This window comes from Coenobita brevimanus, chromosome 50, assembly GCF_032717465.1.
Source record: "Coenobita brevimanus isolate Jiangsu-jjx chromosome 50, ASM3271746v2, whole genome shotgun sequence".
NCBI classification, from domain to species: domain Eukaryota; kingdom Metazoa; phylum Arthropoda; class Malacostraca; order Decapoda; family Coenobitidae; genus Coenobita; species Coenobita brevimanus.
The window spans coordinates 54,735,262-54,751,988 of NC_137003.1; the positions used below are offsets into that span (position 1 = coordinate 54,735,262).

At 41.2% G+C, this 16,727-nt stretch overlaps 1 protein-coding gene across 1 annotated transcript in view; it reads right to left on the minus strand.

Annotated features, from left to right (window-relative positions):
* LOC145399672 (beta-catenin-like protein 1) overlaps window positions 1-16,727 on the minus strand; it is a 46,566-nt gene that overhangs the window by 15,596 nt on the left and 14,243 nt on the right. The window contains exons 5-7 of the mRNA XM_080272214.1: window positions 15,988-16,165; window positions 8,924-9,147; window positions 5,946-6,094 (exon numbers count right to left, since the gene is read on the minus strand). Of these exons, the coding sequence (XP_080128340.1) occupies window positions 5,946-6,094; window positions 8,924-9,147; window positions 15,988-16,165 (551 nt within the window). The remainder of the gene's footprint in view (window positions 1-5,945; window positions 6,095-8,923; window positions 9,148-15,987; window positions 16,166-16,727) is intronic.

Below are 16,727 nucleotides of genomic sequence, written 5' to 3' on the forward strand. Positions count from 1 at the left end.
AATGACCTTGTCCCAAGTCTTTTTCGGTCTACCCCTCACATCCCCACCCCCAATATTAACACTTCTCACTTTCTGCACCCAATTATCATCCCCCATCCTCTCCACATGCCCAAACCACCTCAATCTACCTTTCCTCATCACAACACCAATGCATTCCAGACCCATCCTAACTCTCAACTCTTCCATCATAAACCCAGCCCCCCCAGGCCTTGCACACAGGGACACACTACACATCCACAATAATCATTGTCATTTCTGTATGTCTGTGCCTATGAATATCCTCTTCCTTACTGCCCAGGTCTCACTACCATACAGTATTACACTCCTTACACGTGCTGCATACAAAGATCTCCATAGCACTTAGGAAGGGCCCTCTCAATGTCAGGAGAGGAGGCGGTGGCTGAATCGGTAGAGAGGCGGCCTGCGGTCCTGATGGACCCAGGTTCGAATCCCGGCTGGGGCAGGGAACAGTTTAAGGATTTGAATTTCATAAGAGCAGACTTTCCTGATCTACCAGATGACCCGCCGACATGTCATAAAAGTACCCCCGCTAATACCAATACACCAGTCCTGTATGAGACAGCCCTAGCATGTATTCAATATGGACGGTGGGTGTTAGCGCCGAAGTGGTGACATGTAGAGATGTGTATGGTATGTAGGAGGACTACTAGGCCTTGAGAGCAGGCTGTGAAGCCTATGCCCAGAGTCGGACACATAAAAAAAAAAAAAAAAAAAAAAAAAAAAAGTTCCCTGAACTTCTTCCAACCACTTCTCACCCTGCTAGCTCCAACCCCACTTCTAGCATATGTCTCCCAAATAACAAAACTCTTCCACACACTCAACAGACTCAACAGCACGTTCAGTCCTTTCACGCCTGACAACCTCCACCTGCTCTCCCCGACATGCCACACACACAAAGTCAGTACTATCTCACATTCTACCTCTAATACCACTACATCTCGTATGCACCCACTTATCACAAACGCTGCACAAGATGGAATTACTTCCCACGCCCTTGTGACAAATTGCACATGGCCACTCTCCCTCCTCTTTGACAGTACCACCACCAACCCTAGATATCATAATTTTTGTTTTATTTGCATTTACTCTTAAGCCACTGTGCCCCATAACATATCTCCACTTCCTAATTCTTTCCTCCGCCTCCCTTTCAGTCTCTGCAATCAACATTAAATCATCAGCATACAACATCTCCCATGGGAGTCCATTTCTGAAGTCACATGAGAGGGCTTCAAGTACCATGATAAACAACATGGGACTCAAAACTGACCCCTGATGCACACCAACATTCACAGAAAACTCATCACTCTTACCTGGATGCGAGCACCCACATACATGGCCAGGGGTACACCCAGGGGTGGGGGGGGCCACTGGGCCTGGGCCCCCCCCTTAGTTGTCTGGATCTTTTAAAAATTTTTATATATTTATTTCGATAATAGCAATACATGAAAAATTGGCAAGTACAAATTAAGAGTAACACATGAGCCAGCAGCTCCCTGACTCTAAACCTGCATGTGACCTTCCCATAATTATCGGATTACCTGACCTCACCTCACTATGGGCCCTCCCTTAGAAAATTCCTGGGTGTGCCCCTGTACATGGCCATAACCACCCTAACCAGCCACTTCACCCCAAGCTTTCTCATTGCCCACTTCACCATCCCTCTATGGACTCTGTCAAAAGCCTTCTCCAAATCAACAAAAACAAAGTACAGTTCCCTTTTCTTTCCTATATATTTTTCCTGAAGCTGTCAAACAATGAATATGGCATCAGTGGTCCCCCCGCCTGGCATAAACCCAAACCGCATCTCATCAATATTCACTCTCTCTCAAATCATACCTTCTAGAACTCTCTCCATTACCCTCATTATCTGATCTAACAGCTTTATACCTCAATAATTTCCTCTTTCCGGGGCATTACCCTTCCTCTTATACACATTTACAATTACACTCTTCAGCCAATCATCTGGGACAAAATAGTCATATAAAATGAAGTTATTAAAAATGAAGTTATTAAGACTGTACAGATGAAAGAAAAAAATGTTGTGAGACTGGGATACAATGGAAAGAAGTAGCTGTGTGATAATATCTGGTGACCATGAGCAAGAACAGGAAATAAAACAGATTAGGATGAAAGAAAAGATGGAAAGAGTTAGACACATGCTGAGTGGCATTAATAATGAAGGCAGAGATTGGGAACAAGAGACTAAGGAACTGAGAAGGCTTTGTTATTATGAGAAGGGTGAGACCAGACCAAAAAAAGTGAAATTGAATATGGAATGTGTTTCTATGGAATTTTAGATGTTTCATGTGACTCACTAATATAGAAGAGGGTAATATATTTTCATAAAGAGGGATCTAAATGAGGACGAAAAGGATATGTTAAAGGCATTGCAGGAAGACTTTAAAAAAAAACATGAGAGAAGTAAAACAAAAATAATCTAAATGAGGATGAAAAAGACAAGCTAAAGGCACTGCAGGAAGAGACTTTAAAAAAAAAAAAAAAATGATGAGAATAGATGTAAAACAAAAAAATGTTAGAACAGAGGAGGAACAAAAGTTTTCTGGAAAGTGATTGATACAAAGGTCATGAGGTGGTAAGTAAGAACTCAGAGGTAAGAGGGATATAGGAATTAAACTGAAATATGGAAATTAATAAAGGTAACGGGGAAGGTAGATGTGGTATACAACTTCAGGACTATGTGCAGTAACATGGATGGGTTGGTAGCCAAGAAAATGTAGCTGACTGATTATATAAAAGAGATGACATTGGACATTGTATGTCTAACCGTATCCAAACTGAACAGTGATATCAATACCAATGTACTAGGACGAAATCGATATAATGAACGGAAGAAAGACAGAAATTAAAAAAAAACACTGGGAAAGGGCAAATATAGTGCCAATTTACAAGGGAAGTCATAGAGAAGACCCAGCAAATAATATACAGTACTGGTATCCCTTGCCAGCATTGTTTCCAAACTGTGAAAAAAAAAAAAAAAAAAAAAAAGTGGATTATGTTCCTAAAAGAACATGAGTTAATAACAGCAAAACAGCTGGGATTCAGGGAAAGCCCAACGTGAGTCACAAACCTGCTGAGCCTTTACAGCAGGGTGGTGGATATCATGCAAGAAGGAGAAGGCTTGGTAGATTGTGTCTACCCGGATTTGAAGAAACTGTTTGACAAGGTGCCGCACAAAAGACTGCTATGGGAATTAAAAACTGTTTGATGAGTGCATGGGAAATTGCTAAAATGGTTGGAAAATTATTTATTAGGAAGACACATGAGAACAGTTATGTGAGACAAGGACATGTATTCCCATTGGAAGAGCGTGACTAGTGGAGTGCCCCAAGGTTGTTTTGACTCCTATTATGTTTTTGTTCTATGTAAATGACATGCCAGAAGATTTAAGCAGTTATATGAATATGTCTGCAGATGATGCAAAAATTATGAGGCAAATCCAGAATGATGACAGTTGCGAGGTGTTGCAAAATGATTTGGACAAGTTGTACAACTGGAACCAGACTTGGAAAATGGAGTTTAATGCACAAAAAATGCCATGTCCTAGAAATGGGGATAAGTAGCAAAAGACCTAGTTATGAGTATAACATGGGAAGAGAGAAGAGCAGGAAAGAAAATGGAGAGAGAGCTCTATGAGGGACCATATAGGATAATATATCACCAGAGAAGCACATAAGATCACTGGTGGGCATATAGACTGATGGCCAACATGAGACTGACTTTCTGCTATCTGGATGAGGAAATATTGAGATAATTCTGCTTATGATTAGACTGAAATCAAAATAAGCAACAGAGATATGGTTACTGCATTTGATGATGCATGAAAGTAAACTGGAAAAGGTACAGCAGATGGTGACTAAGATGCTTTCATTTTAAATTTCCTGTTGTTCCAAGGTGTGGTCATTATTCAAATTTTTCCTCTGGTAATAAGTGGTTAAAAACAAGTTCTCATTTTGAGGGGAGTTGGCTTGTATGTTTCAATCAATGTATGAATGAAAAAATTTCAATACAATGATCCTTTGGTTATCCCACACTTGGTTATAACAGTTTTCATTATCAATGCAAGATGAATATCAGCATTCCTGTCGTTACTGCATATTTATCAGCTAAAAAAATGTCATTATCTTGTACTTGAGTTGGTTTCTGTCAACAGAATGTCTCTGGTTCCTGATGGCTTTGAAGAATGAAAAGATGAGGCCCTATTCAAAGAGGTAGTAGTAGCAGTAGGTGTTCCCTAGGCAGTCTGGCCAAACAACCCAGGGTCCCTGAGGAGGGCCACAACTGAGACCAGGCTTTCTCACAGAGCTCTCAAGGAATGTATGTTGTGTTGTTGGTGCAGGCGATTGTGTGTAATGCAGTCTTCCATAATGTGCTTAATAGTATCAGGTGCTGTGTTGCATCCTGCCCAGTCATCAGCGACGGAGTCATCCAGCCTCATCTGATAACTCAAGAGGGCTGGCCAGGTGGACCTTGTCCTCACAAGGGAGGTAGGATTCAGAATGGTGGATAACAGGAAGCCATGCATGCAGCTGTGTGTTGTCTTTAAGTGACTGAATGGAGCGGTGAGTGATTTGAGTATGGATATGTTTCTGGACGCTGATCAGAGGCAGGGGAGTGGGCAAAGATGACGGTATTTGTGTATTACATCATGTCCTGAGTGTTGTTTTGATGTTCCTTGGTGTGTGTGACTATGCTGCCATGTAGTGTTGTGGATGGTGTGGGTTTGTGGAGGCTGCAGCAAGAATTTGTGTGCCTCTCATGTCTTGATGATCCTTGACTTTGAGGACTTTGGTTTCTTGGTGTAGGTGGTCTGTGGGTGTACAGTAGTAGCTGTGCAGCCTGTGATTATTTTTAGGGCCTTGTTCTGCATGGTCTGTAGAGTGTTGTAGTTGGCTCCTCCTCAAGGAGGTAATCCCTGGAGACAGAGACCACTAACTCTCCACCCCCTAGCTGCTGAACCCCTTACCTCAGGCCCATTTCAGGTCTCTCAATGGTAATTTGTTCATCCTTATTGTGCCCTTTTCATCACCTATTAACCATGCCTTTCTGTGTTTCTGATACCTACCGTACCATAACAGTATGTATGTATTTAGTGGGTAAGAATTGTCATAAAAGGGAAATTTAGGCTTGCAATTGGAATGCTTGGTACCAATTAGGACAAAATCCATAGGTTCTGTTCTTTTGTTATTGTGCAATTCTGTTATCGTGCATCATGTTCAGTGCCATTTATGCATGACACCCATGGGATCAGTGTAATTTACAAAACAAATACCTGGTACCTAAGTTTGAACTAAGGCATAAATGTGAAAAATTTTGTTTTGCTAAATAAATACAGGTATCAATGACTGAACCAAGGTACAGTATACTGTATAGAAAAATTATAAATTCAAAGTATTACGAAGCAATACCAGCGCAGAGTATTTTAATATCAGCTATCAATATGGCTGGAATTCAGTAGTTATTAAACATAATTTTATACACATATCTACATTATGCCTCTGCTGTGGCATTCAGAGGTCAGATATTGTTCATATTTCAAGTACTAAGTCACCATCATCACCATCATCATCATCATTATCCGGACTTCCTTTCCCACCCTAGAGCAGGGTGAGGAGTAGCAATGTCCAGACAACCTAAATTGCCCAATTCAATGGGCCATGCTTCCACTCACTCATCATTCAAGCCTACTGAATCCTGGCTCCACCAGATAGGCTAAAAAATGTCACTACATTCTGTAGCTAGCACTAAGAATGGTACTAAACCTTAATGTTAACGTATGGTACTTCTATACATTGTGGTGAGCATCCATATGATAATGAGCACGGGGATGAACATCTGACCAAGCATAAGGCAATGTGCATGAACTGGAGAGCTGGTAAGAAAAACAACAACATGCATGTCAGCACCTGAGCATGAGATTCATGAGCTGAAGCCCCTCACCACGCAGGAAGAGGTCTCTGTTGGCTGTCAACATTAGGCAGGAACATAAGGTGTCAAAAAGATTTTCCATCATTTCCTGCTCTTCACTGCTGGATGGATCATGACGCTTGTACACCTGTAATTAATATACAATAGATAATGCAATTAGACTTTTATACAGAAGAAAAAAATATATATACTGTATATTAAGCACCATGCTACCTCAAACCAAAATAATACATGCAGAACATTAGACACAAATGCTAGCAGCCTTTCAAATCAAACTTCCATACAGTATTATAAAATTATATACCATCAAACAGAAAACTGTGCAGTTATGCATATGCTGTATTATCCTAACACCCTTGAGTACTTTCCCCCTTATGGGACATTTCTTTGTTGCATGTAGGGTGCATCAGGGATGCCTCTTTCAGCTACCAGTAAATACTGACATAAGGCCTGGATGCTCATCAGCTTTTTTATATATTATACATACATACATCATCTAATCCTGTGTTGCCCCATGAAGATTGTAGGAGCCTGGGCTAGGCAAGTTGGTCCTGACATTTAAGATGAAAGTGACCTGCCTCACTCATCCCTATGTGACATTATGTGATCAATAAACCCCAACCACCCCTTATACATTACTATTACCTTGTTGCTTAAATCATATTAATACATACTCTGCATAAAAAGTTACAAAATTATATTAGCTAACCAGGCAGAAATATAAACTGCTGAGAAAGAGATGCTACGGAGACTCCTTGACTGATGAGAATCTGGGCTCTAGTGCTTAAGTTCAAGTTCCCCTGCCCATATACAATTTTTAGATACCTCTTGTTCTAGTGAGTTAAGGTACCCCAACTGGATGTGGCCCATAAAGGTGTCATTCAGAAGGATGACTGAGGCTTACTGCTCACGCAATGCCATTTAGCAGTGAGCAACCAGTTCCTCTTGCCTTAAATGTCTGAAATGAGTAGCCTAGGCCAAGACTCTTACACTCCTGACTGGGCAATATTGGAAAGGATAATGGATGGATGGATGGACCAGTCCTTCGTACATTATGCCAAATAGCACAACACAGTACAGGCAAGTCACAGTTAAACAGCAATCGCTTAACGAGAATTCGCCAATACTGTATATAACCTAGGGCCTCCATACACAAAAGAACGATCAGAGAAAGATGACTGATGAATGGCTCCAGGCTCATCAATATGCAGGAAATCATCTTCACTACGTAACATCACACCTGGGCGTGCCAGTGGGAATTTCAACAATTCAGCAAAATTTTTCAGTTTACCAAACTTAAGAACCTTGAATGTAATAAGACACAGTTTAAATTCAATTCCAGCCTTTACTAGTAATCAATGCAGCTCAATTAGAAATGGGGTAGTAGAGGTTCTTGGGGAGAGACCAAAAATACATCTTCCTGCCCTGTTCAACACAGACTGAACTTTTGTTAATACAGTATATTATTTGGAAGACAAATCCACAGTGAATTACAATAACTGACATGAGACAAGACCACTATGTGGACCAATGTTAAGAGGCAACATCTATTCAAGAATTTCCTCACAGAGTACAGATTTCTGATATGAAAGTTACAACCTCTAACAACCTGATTAATATGTTCTTTGTAATTTAGGTTTGAATTACAATAAACACCCAGATTTTGAACAAAACTGACTGGATGAAGCTGTGACACACCAATGTTCACAGCCAGGTCATTATCGGTGTCGTCACCCCTTCTGTTCCTTCTGAAGATGATAATCTCAATTTTACCATCATTCAGCTTAAGTTTCCTCCTTGCCATCGTGATCTTAATCTCAAACATTAGAGATTCAAGCTTTGTCTTGGCATCATTAATATCTGACATCTTAATGCATAAAAATGATAGGCCACGTCATGAGCATCTAGTAAAGACGATAAACTACTCATGTAGACTGTGAACAGACTTGGACCCAAAACTGATCCTTGAGGAACTTCAAACAGAAGGGGAGCAGAATCTGAGCTAGCGTAATCAGCAACTACTCTCTGAGATCTGCCTGATATACAACGTAAGAAGCAAAACAGCACTGTCACGAACACCATAAAAATGAAGATCATCCAATAATAATGATCTATTATCTCAAAAGCTGTAGACAAAACCAACAGAACCAGGAGAGAGGACATCCTACTACAGGTGTTTGCCACCAAGCCACTATGGATCCTTGTTAATGCAGTTTCAGTTGAATGGTATTTTCTGTACACTGACTGAACAGGGAAAACTCTGTTATGTTCCAGCATTTTGCTTTAAACGAAATAGGGCTTGGCTGAATTACGCCAGACACTGTAATTAAGAGTTTACTGTATTTGTTACTTCTACACAGTTGTTTTTACTTTTGTATTTCTTACAACACTCAGCATTCATCACATCTCAATTTACTTCTGATGTTTCAGGCAGGGGCTCCTTCATTCCAATGAAGTTTTTTATTCTTTATTTTTGCTGCCTTCAGACGAATTTCTTCACTCCTGAATCTGTTAGTACAAGTTGTGTGAAGTGGATTTTCCAGACAAACCATTAACCACATTCATCACATTTGAATTTCTAGATATTCTGAACACATGGAAGGTGCTGAGTGAAGTGTCTTTTCCTTCTAACAAATTAATACATCCACATTTTGGAGACCCAGAACTACATCCCTACTGAATCAACAGATGCAGATGTCCCCATGTTTGTATGCCCCCAAATGCCATTCAGAGGGACAGTGAAATCCGAAGGCACTTTTGGTTACAAACACACATGCACGCATATGCACACACATGCAAACTCACTCACACACACTTGCAAGCATGCTCGCACGCAGTCACACACAGATGCACGCATGCATGCACACACACACACACACACACACATCTGTGTGATTTTTATGTATTAAAATATACCTCTGTTTCTGCTATAAATCCCAGCTTTATCACTACTTACAGCCAGCTGTTGCAAAAGCACATCAATGCCATCCATTTCCCCTACAAGGCGCCGATTCTCCTCATTGTTCTGAACACAAATGGCCAGGATTTCAGAGGCATAGAGCTTGTTAGCATCAAAGGGCATCTTAGATCGGAGGCGTCGAAGAAGCCATGCCAAAAGACCTCCTGGTCCTGCTTCATTGCAAATTTCTGGGTGAACTTCTGCTAGATTCTCAATGATACCTGGAATGGCGAGAAGCACAATATAGAAACCTAAGTTATGATGACAGAGAATGATAATGATTCTATATCTCTCCTTTCTAATTAATACTGTACATATACTTTACATTAAATCCTCTTACCCAGAGCTAAGATGCTGGAAAGGAGCTTTCACAAGATGGTAACATTACCTTGGGTAGAGAAGAGTAGATGCAACTTCTGCCTGGGAACATAGCGTTGTCATCCTACCCTGCATCCTGTAAGGAGGACCTCAGTCCAGTCTGCTAGGGCATTGTCTCCAACATGTGGACAGCTACTCCTAATCCACTTTTCACACAGGGAAAATGATTCCTTGGCAGTCTTTTTCCCTTCTCTTCATACTTGCTAGAGATATGGTGAGCAACCCCAGGCCCCAAACACAATACATTTGGATGGATTGCTCCCTACCCATCGCAACACTAGATGAATACATTTGCAATGAATGGATCCACACCACATGTGCTCCATCCATCCATCCATCATCCAATCCTACCCTGCCATTTAACCCCTTGGCTGCTAAAAGCCTCTGAGGCAGACCCATCGATAGCCTGATACAGACCTCTCAGAAGGTGAACTCTGATTTCAAATTCTGCACCTTTGATTTTGGCGGAAATGCGACACATATCATCCCTCCCAAGCACAGAGTTGCCACACAGTGATCTTCTGAGTCACCCAGTGTCACCGGGCTGGTGGCGAGCACGCAGGGTGAGTGGCGAGGCAGCCACGGACTCAGTGACCCAAAAAAACAGCCAAAAATGACCTTTCTTCAACCTGTTCCCAGGATGCCGTAAAAGGTTCTTCCTCTTCACAAACACGCTCATAGGCAAGTAGAAAGGTGTCGACTTCTGATGCATGTGCTTTTTCTTTTATTTTTTGTCTCTAACTATAAACAAACATGAGTTGAAATTGACCGATTTTTTACAAAAGTATCCGCACCAGGGCTCGGAGCCTGCTGCAGCCTAGGGGTTAAGATGAGAGTGATCAGCCTCACTCATCCCTGAGTAGCATTACGTTAGCAATTAGCTCCAACCACTCCTTGGATATGAATCGGCACCGGCTCAATCCGATTGGGGCACCTTAAATTGCTCACTAAACCATCAGGTGCTATAATTTGGTTACATGGTTCCCACCAGCATAGTAAATGGTTCCCTGGTGTACAGGAAACCATTTGGCTTGTCACTCAGTGCAGAGTCACCCACAGGCAGAAGGAAGGAAAGAAAGACAGAAGAGGGAGTGTAAAGTAACCTGTAGGCAGAAGGAAGAGGAAAGAATGAAGGAAAGAAAGACAGAAGAAGATGGAAGGAAGAGAGGAAAGGGCAGAAACCCCAAGCAGAACTGCATCAAATGAGTGGATGGTGCATGCCCACCTACCACAACCACATGTACTACTCATACAAACAACAGACAACACCACAACACACTGTAAGTGACAGGTGCAACAAACCCTCCTTCTGTCACCAAAACAATTCCCCTCCAACAATCCCCATACTCACACAACTACTGCCTCCACAATTAACACCCGTACACAAACACTCCACACAAACACTAAAAAGATTCAGTTATCGGGTTTCTTGTTGATGGTTTCCCAAACTTGTCAGTTCACTGTTTCCCAGCAAAAGAATCCCTATGCTAAAGCTGTAGCTATTAAACCTTTCACACAAGGTCTAAACACATATTTGTGGTTTCATTCTCTTGGAATTTATCTTGGAAAGATCATATTACCTCTCTTGTAAAATCTGCTTCCAAGAGATTAGGTGTGCCATGCCAACTCCATGCCTTCTTTACCCCTGCACAGTTGTTGACTTTATACACGGGTTTTACTTGCCTGTGTTGGTGTACAACCCTCAAGCATGGGAAGGCTCCCCTCAAACAGCTCTTCTCAACATGGTGGAGTCAAAAGCTTTCCGTCTCATTAATTCTCCTCCTATTATTGGCTCCCTTCAACATTTGTCTCCTTGCCGCACTGTTGCGTCTTTATCTCTTTTTTATTGCTACTTCAATGGTCACTGCTCCTCTGGACTGTCTGCTTGCATCCCTCCACCACTACAGCAGGAGTATAGAACCCGTCTAGTAACAAACTCATCCTTTTCTGTCCAACTCTCTAAACATGAGTTAACCATTACTCCCAGTCCTTCACGTAGGCAACACGTCAACTCTGCAAATGTGTTCCTCTATCTGTATTTCCTACTGCCGATGATCTCCAGTCTTTTAAATGCAGTGTGTCCTGGCATCTTGAAATGAATGGATCTTGAATTTAGCTCTGTTGTTTTGTTTTTGAGGATGGAAATGTTTTGATGAAATGGAAAATGTGAATGCATTTAACGAGTACATTAAACCCTCGATATAATGAACTAATTGGTACCAGACCCTTGACGTTAAGAGCCAATACAGTAATCCCTCATTTATCTGGACGTGCAGTATCCAGACCTGTTCATTATCCGGATACTGGACCTTGGCTCTATTACGCCATTATCCGAATTTACTTGCTATTACCTGGACGTAAAAGTCCCCGAGAACTTCAGCCAGCTAGCCAACATGTTCAAACATTCAGTATCATGGCCACTGAGTTTGATCCATGAGCAGGAAACAGGCCATAACCCACCATCAGTGCTAAAATATCCGTCTGCCCCTGTACTGAATGGTCAAAGTTGCGCGCTGGTCCGATCACTCCCAAAGAACTTCCAGCGCCCGAGTAATACGTCTGTATCCCACAAGCAGTGTCAAAACATCCATACGCATCCCCATTGAATGTCCAAAGTCGCGCGGCCACCGAGCTATGTCTTTCCCAACTGCCACCACGCATCGAAAACAGACTACAAACCAGAAGTACATGTTCAGTGACAGTAGCCGTCCACTGCTCTACCAAACGTCCAAAGTTGCCCAGTCACTGGGATTATTGTTTCCGAATGGCCACCACCTGTCTAACAGACCACAAGTCACAAGTAATTGTACGGTAAAGGCGCACGTCCACCTCATGACAGAAGGGTGAAAATCCTGTACACAGCCTCGTCTCTGCCCCCCTCCTGTTCCTCCTCCATACCCTCCCGGCTCCCCCCTCACTCCCTCCCCTCCTTCGTGCTGATAGCACCGACTTGTGAGTTTTTAAAGTTTTTGCAATTTATTTGAATACTAATGGTCATCTTGAAATTCCGAAGTGACCACGAGAAAGCTCATGAAATTCTGCATCTAGACATGTGCTTAACTCCTGGAAGGTACGGGCAAAATTTCGCACTAGGATGGCGGGAAGTTATATGAAGGTAAGCTTTACTCTCGAACACTACTTATTATCACTGCATTTCTGTACTTTTACCCAGCAGTTTTCTGTTTTTATCAGCTTATAGTACAAACACCAGCAAATGTGATGGCATACCATTTATACCAATTTAACCAATTTCTGGTGGCATATATGGCAGTGAAATTTTTTTGTGGCCCGGGCGCAGTTAGCACTGGTGTCAGATAACTGATTTTCCAACATACTGAGTTTTTCTTAAGATGTTTTTCGAGGATGTTTCTTGCTCATGCATTGTTTCCTTGATGTTTAGCATTAATATGGATAATCCTGTGTGTGTTCTGATGTCTTAATATGGCAGACTGACCTGAAAACAGTGCCAAAATAAAATTAGGAGGGACAGTACCTAGTGTATATGTAGGGTGTTTTTTTATTTTCAATGGCTTTTTTTTTTTCATGATTTTCTTGGTGTTTTGCATTACTTTGGCTATTCTTATATGTGTTTTGATGTCTAAATATGGCAGATTGACTTGAAAACAGTGCCAAAATTAGGAGGGGTACTGTACATATTGTTGTGTATAGGTAAGGTGTTTTTGGTTTTCAATGTTTTTTTCATGGTTTCCTTGATATTTAGCATTAATATGGATAATCTTATGTGTGTCTTGATGTCTAAATATGGTAGACTGACCTGAAAACAGTGCCAAAATTAGGAGGGGTACTGTATATCCAGTAGTGTACAGGTAGGGTGTTTTTTGGTTTTCAGTTTTTGTTTTTTTTTGCATGGTTTTCTTGGTGTTTAGCATTACTTTGGATATTCCTATGTCTGTTTTGATGTCTAAATATGCCTGAATGACAGGAAAACACTGCCAATGCAAGAAGAGGTATTGTACAAATAAGTTAGGTATAGGTTGGAGGCTGGGTATCAGTAGGTTCTGGGTATAGTCAGGGGACATTGTTCATTATCTGGACACTGCCACTACTCGGACATGCCTTTGGCTCTATTACGTCGGATAACTGAGGGATTACTGTAGTTCATTAAAGCGGAACACCATTCTGTTTGGTAATTTCCCAGGCGTTGTGGCTTTTACCAAACAAAGATTGTTAAATATAGAGACTTGTTCGGCTGTACACTAGTAAGCAATAACATACAGCTAAGTCTAAATGGCCCTCTTTCTCAATAAATGCACTATCTACTGACTTATGTGTTTAATGTTACCTTTCATGAATTAACTGCACTGTAAATAAAGACTGTGAGTAGGCATTAGATAAATCTATGTTCGTTCATCATGCCACGCTAGTCATCGTTTCCCACGCATCCATTCTTTTACTGGACAAAATTAGCTAAATGAACATAATGTCTGGCCAGCTCAAGGTGGTCATTAAAACCTAAACTTGTTAAAAGAGGATTCAGTATATCAAGAGTGGAAGAAAGGCTGCTGGTTCTTTGAAAGCTGTGACAAGAAATAGGGAAGTGAGCATGGAAGTAAAAAAGCTGCTCCATGATAGTGCTGTTATACTAACTCTAACGTAAGGAAGCAAAGTTTGGACCTTGCTGGAAGGACACATGTCAAGTGTGAAAGCAGTGGAAATGAGTTACCTGAAAGGAGCATGTGGAGTTATGTTGAGAGACAGACTGACAAATGAGGAAGTGAAGAAGCATTGTGGTGTGGATGTGGATGGAAAAGAAGGTATTAGGAGATACACTGAGGTGGGATGGCCATGTGAAGAGGATGGAGAGCAAGAACCTAATGAGGAGGGTGTACTGTATATATGTGAGTAAGGTGGAAAGGGGAAGATGATGCACGAGGCCGAGGATGAGATGGAGGGATGGAATGGAAAGATATATGTGGGAGGGGGGTGTAAGCAAGGGGGAGGGCAGCAAAATGGCTGGGGACAGGGTAACATATAGGCAATTTGTTTGTGGCCGTCACTGAGAAAGCGTATCCTCACGGTGCACGAGTCTTGGCTGCAATGGCGTGGCCTTTCGCTTCACACCCACGCTGCACAGTAGAATGCGGGGGAGGTCACATAGTCAGGGAAAATAATGGTTTTGGGCCACTTCTTCCCTCTGCCTCATGCACTGTGAGATAAACTTGCCCATTCAAAGTTTAATGATTAAGATTTTTGGTCACTTGTGTACAATGCGATTTGCGCACTGTGATCACATGTACTATGTGAGCCCACTGTACTTTCTTTTCTTGTTTAATAACATTGCATTCAAAATGCAGAAGCAAATTAAAGTCATGGAATGGCACAATATCCTAAATTAAAATAACACAAGGAAATGATAAATCTGTATTATAATGATCTGATTTCTGTATGTTTGTTGGTTTTTGGTTTGTCCAATTGTGACCATAACACAGCAAAAACTGTGAATTGTGGCGCAATTCTTGTAAGAGCAGGGTACCACTATAATGTTCTAACTTGAAGAATAAAACATTTTCCAGTCCAATCAGGCCACTGGTTCCCGAGTTATGACTCATTTCTGGCCTCTTAATTGGCAGCCTTTAGGCGAATCACTTTGTTTGTGGGCAATGAAGTTACCATAACACAGCCAAAAGTACAGGACGTGGTGCAATTTTTGTTACAGGAAGGTTCTGTTAAAAATGCTAAAAGTTGAAGAATAAAACAATTTCCAGTCCAATCAGGCAACTGGTTCCCTAGTTATGACTCATTTCCGGCCTTTTGACATCGAGCGGTGCATAATAAAGATAAAAAAGAGTTAATAAAAATGCTAATATGGTGTTCAAGATACATTACTATCAATCATCCACTCTGATAAAAAACAAGAGAGAGAGAAAAAAAGACAATCATGAATGACTGAAGACAACCTGGGGTAAAAAGGGCAATAATCAGTGGTGAAGTGTATCTCTATACAATGAGGCATTGGCAAAAACTGAGTGATAAAAAAAACTGGACAATCAACCTAATGGGAGTTCCATGTGGTACATTCAATATGCAGCCATGAAGGAGGGATCATGTAAAAAAAAAAAAAAAAAAAAAAAAAAAAAAAATGGGATCTACAGCAGTGTGTATCTTCTGGTTCTGAGTGCCTCACATATATCAAAATCTAATTTTTTTTTTTTTTACATAGTTTAACTACACTTATGTCTTCATCACTTACAAAAAAAAAAAAGCTGATTTGTGTCTAAGGTGGTACCTTTACCATTTACAAATACACAGCCACCACAAACTATCCAAAACCATCAGCCAAACAACATCCTCCATGGCCTCTAAAATATACTTCTAAAAGCTCAGAGTATTTGCTTGGTAAATATTTGGATGAGCCTGGGACCAACACCATATTTCTGGGTATGTCCAAATGAAGAGGCTATATTTCTTCATTGGGTTAACATCTGGATGAGCCTAGGGTAAACACCACCACCACATTATATGTTACACAGGTAAGGAGAAATCACTAACAATACGAAAAGATAATGGAGCTTAAGTTATGAAGACTAAAAGCAAGTCATCATTAAAGTGGTCATTAATGAAACAATTAATAAAACAAAAGATATAAAAACCTACCCCTCTAACGACATAATGCAATTTTTTTTACCAAATAAATGGCAACAGATTACCACCTAAGGACTCACCTAATGAGTTATGCACACCATCAGTCTCAGCTTTCTGGCCTTCATCAAGGCGCTGTAGGTTGTGAACAAGGATGGTGACCACCTGGCCCTCTAGCAATGCCTCCATCAATGCTTCACTCCCTGCACTGCCATCATCATCTTCATCATCAGTCTCAATCTCTTCAATTTCTGTCATTTCCTGTTGGCAGACATGGTAGTCTGGTATACAAACACACACACACACACACACACACACACACACACACACACACACACACACACACACACACACACACACACAAACACACACACACACACACACACACACACACACACACACACACAAAGTAATGTTTCTAGGTCAAGCAACCTCTTGTTTACTGCATACTTTTTACATATCTGAAAGTTCATAATGTTAAACAATGCAGCTTGTCAGGAATAAAACCTAAAATCCAATATGGAGTAATCTAAGAAATCAAAAGAGTATGAATGTATGTAGTTGCACTGATAGACTAATGCCTCCATTTAAAAGGCATATGTCAACTTTGCACATGCTCCCTGCATGACCAGAAAAAGAGCAATGGCTGGTTTATTTTGCAATGTTTAGGAAAATCAGCCAGTTAAGCAAACAGCCTAAAGCTATTGGCAGAATAGTAGCAGTAGGCCAAGGCTACCAGGATGTTGTTTAGGTACCGACTCTTTCCCAACGTTGAGGGGTTGTACATAATTCAGCAGTTCTGTAGTAGTTGTTGTTGCTCCAC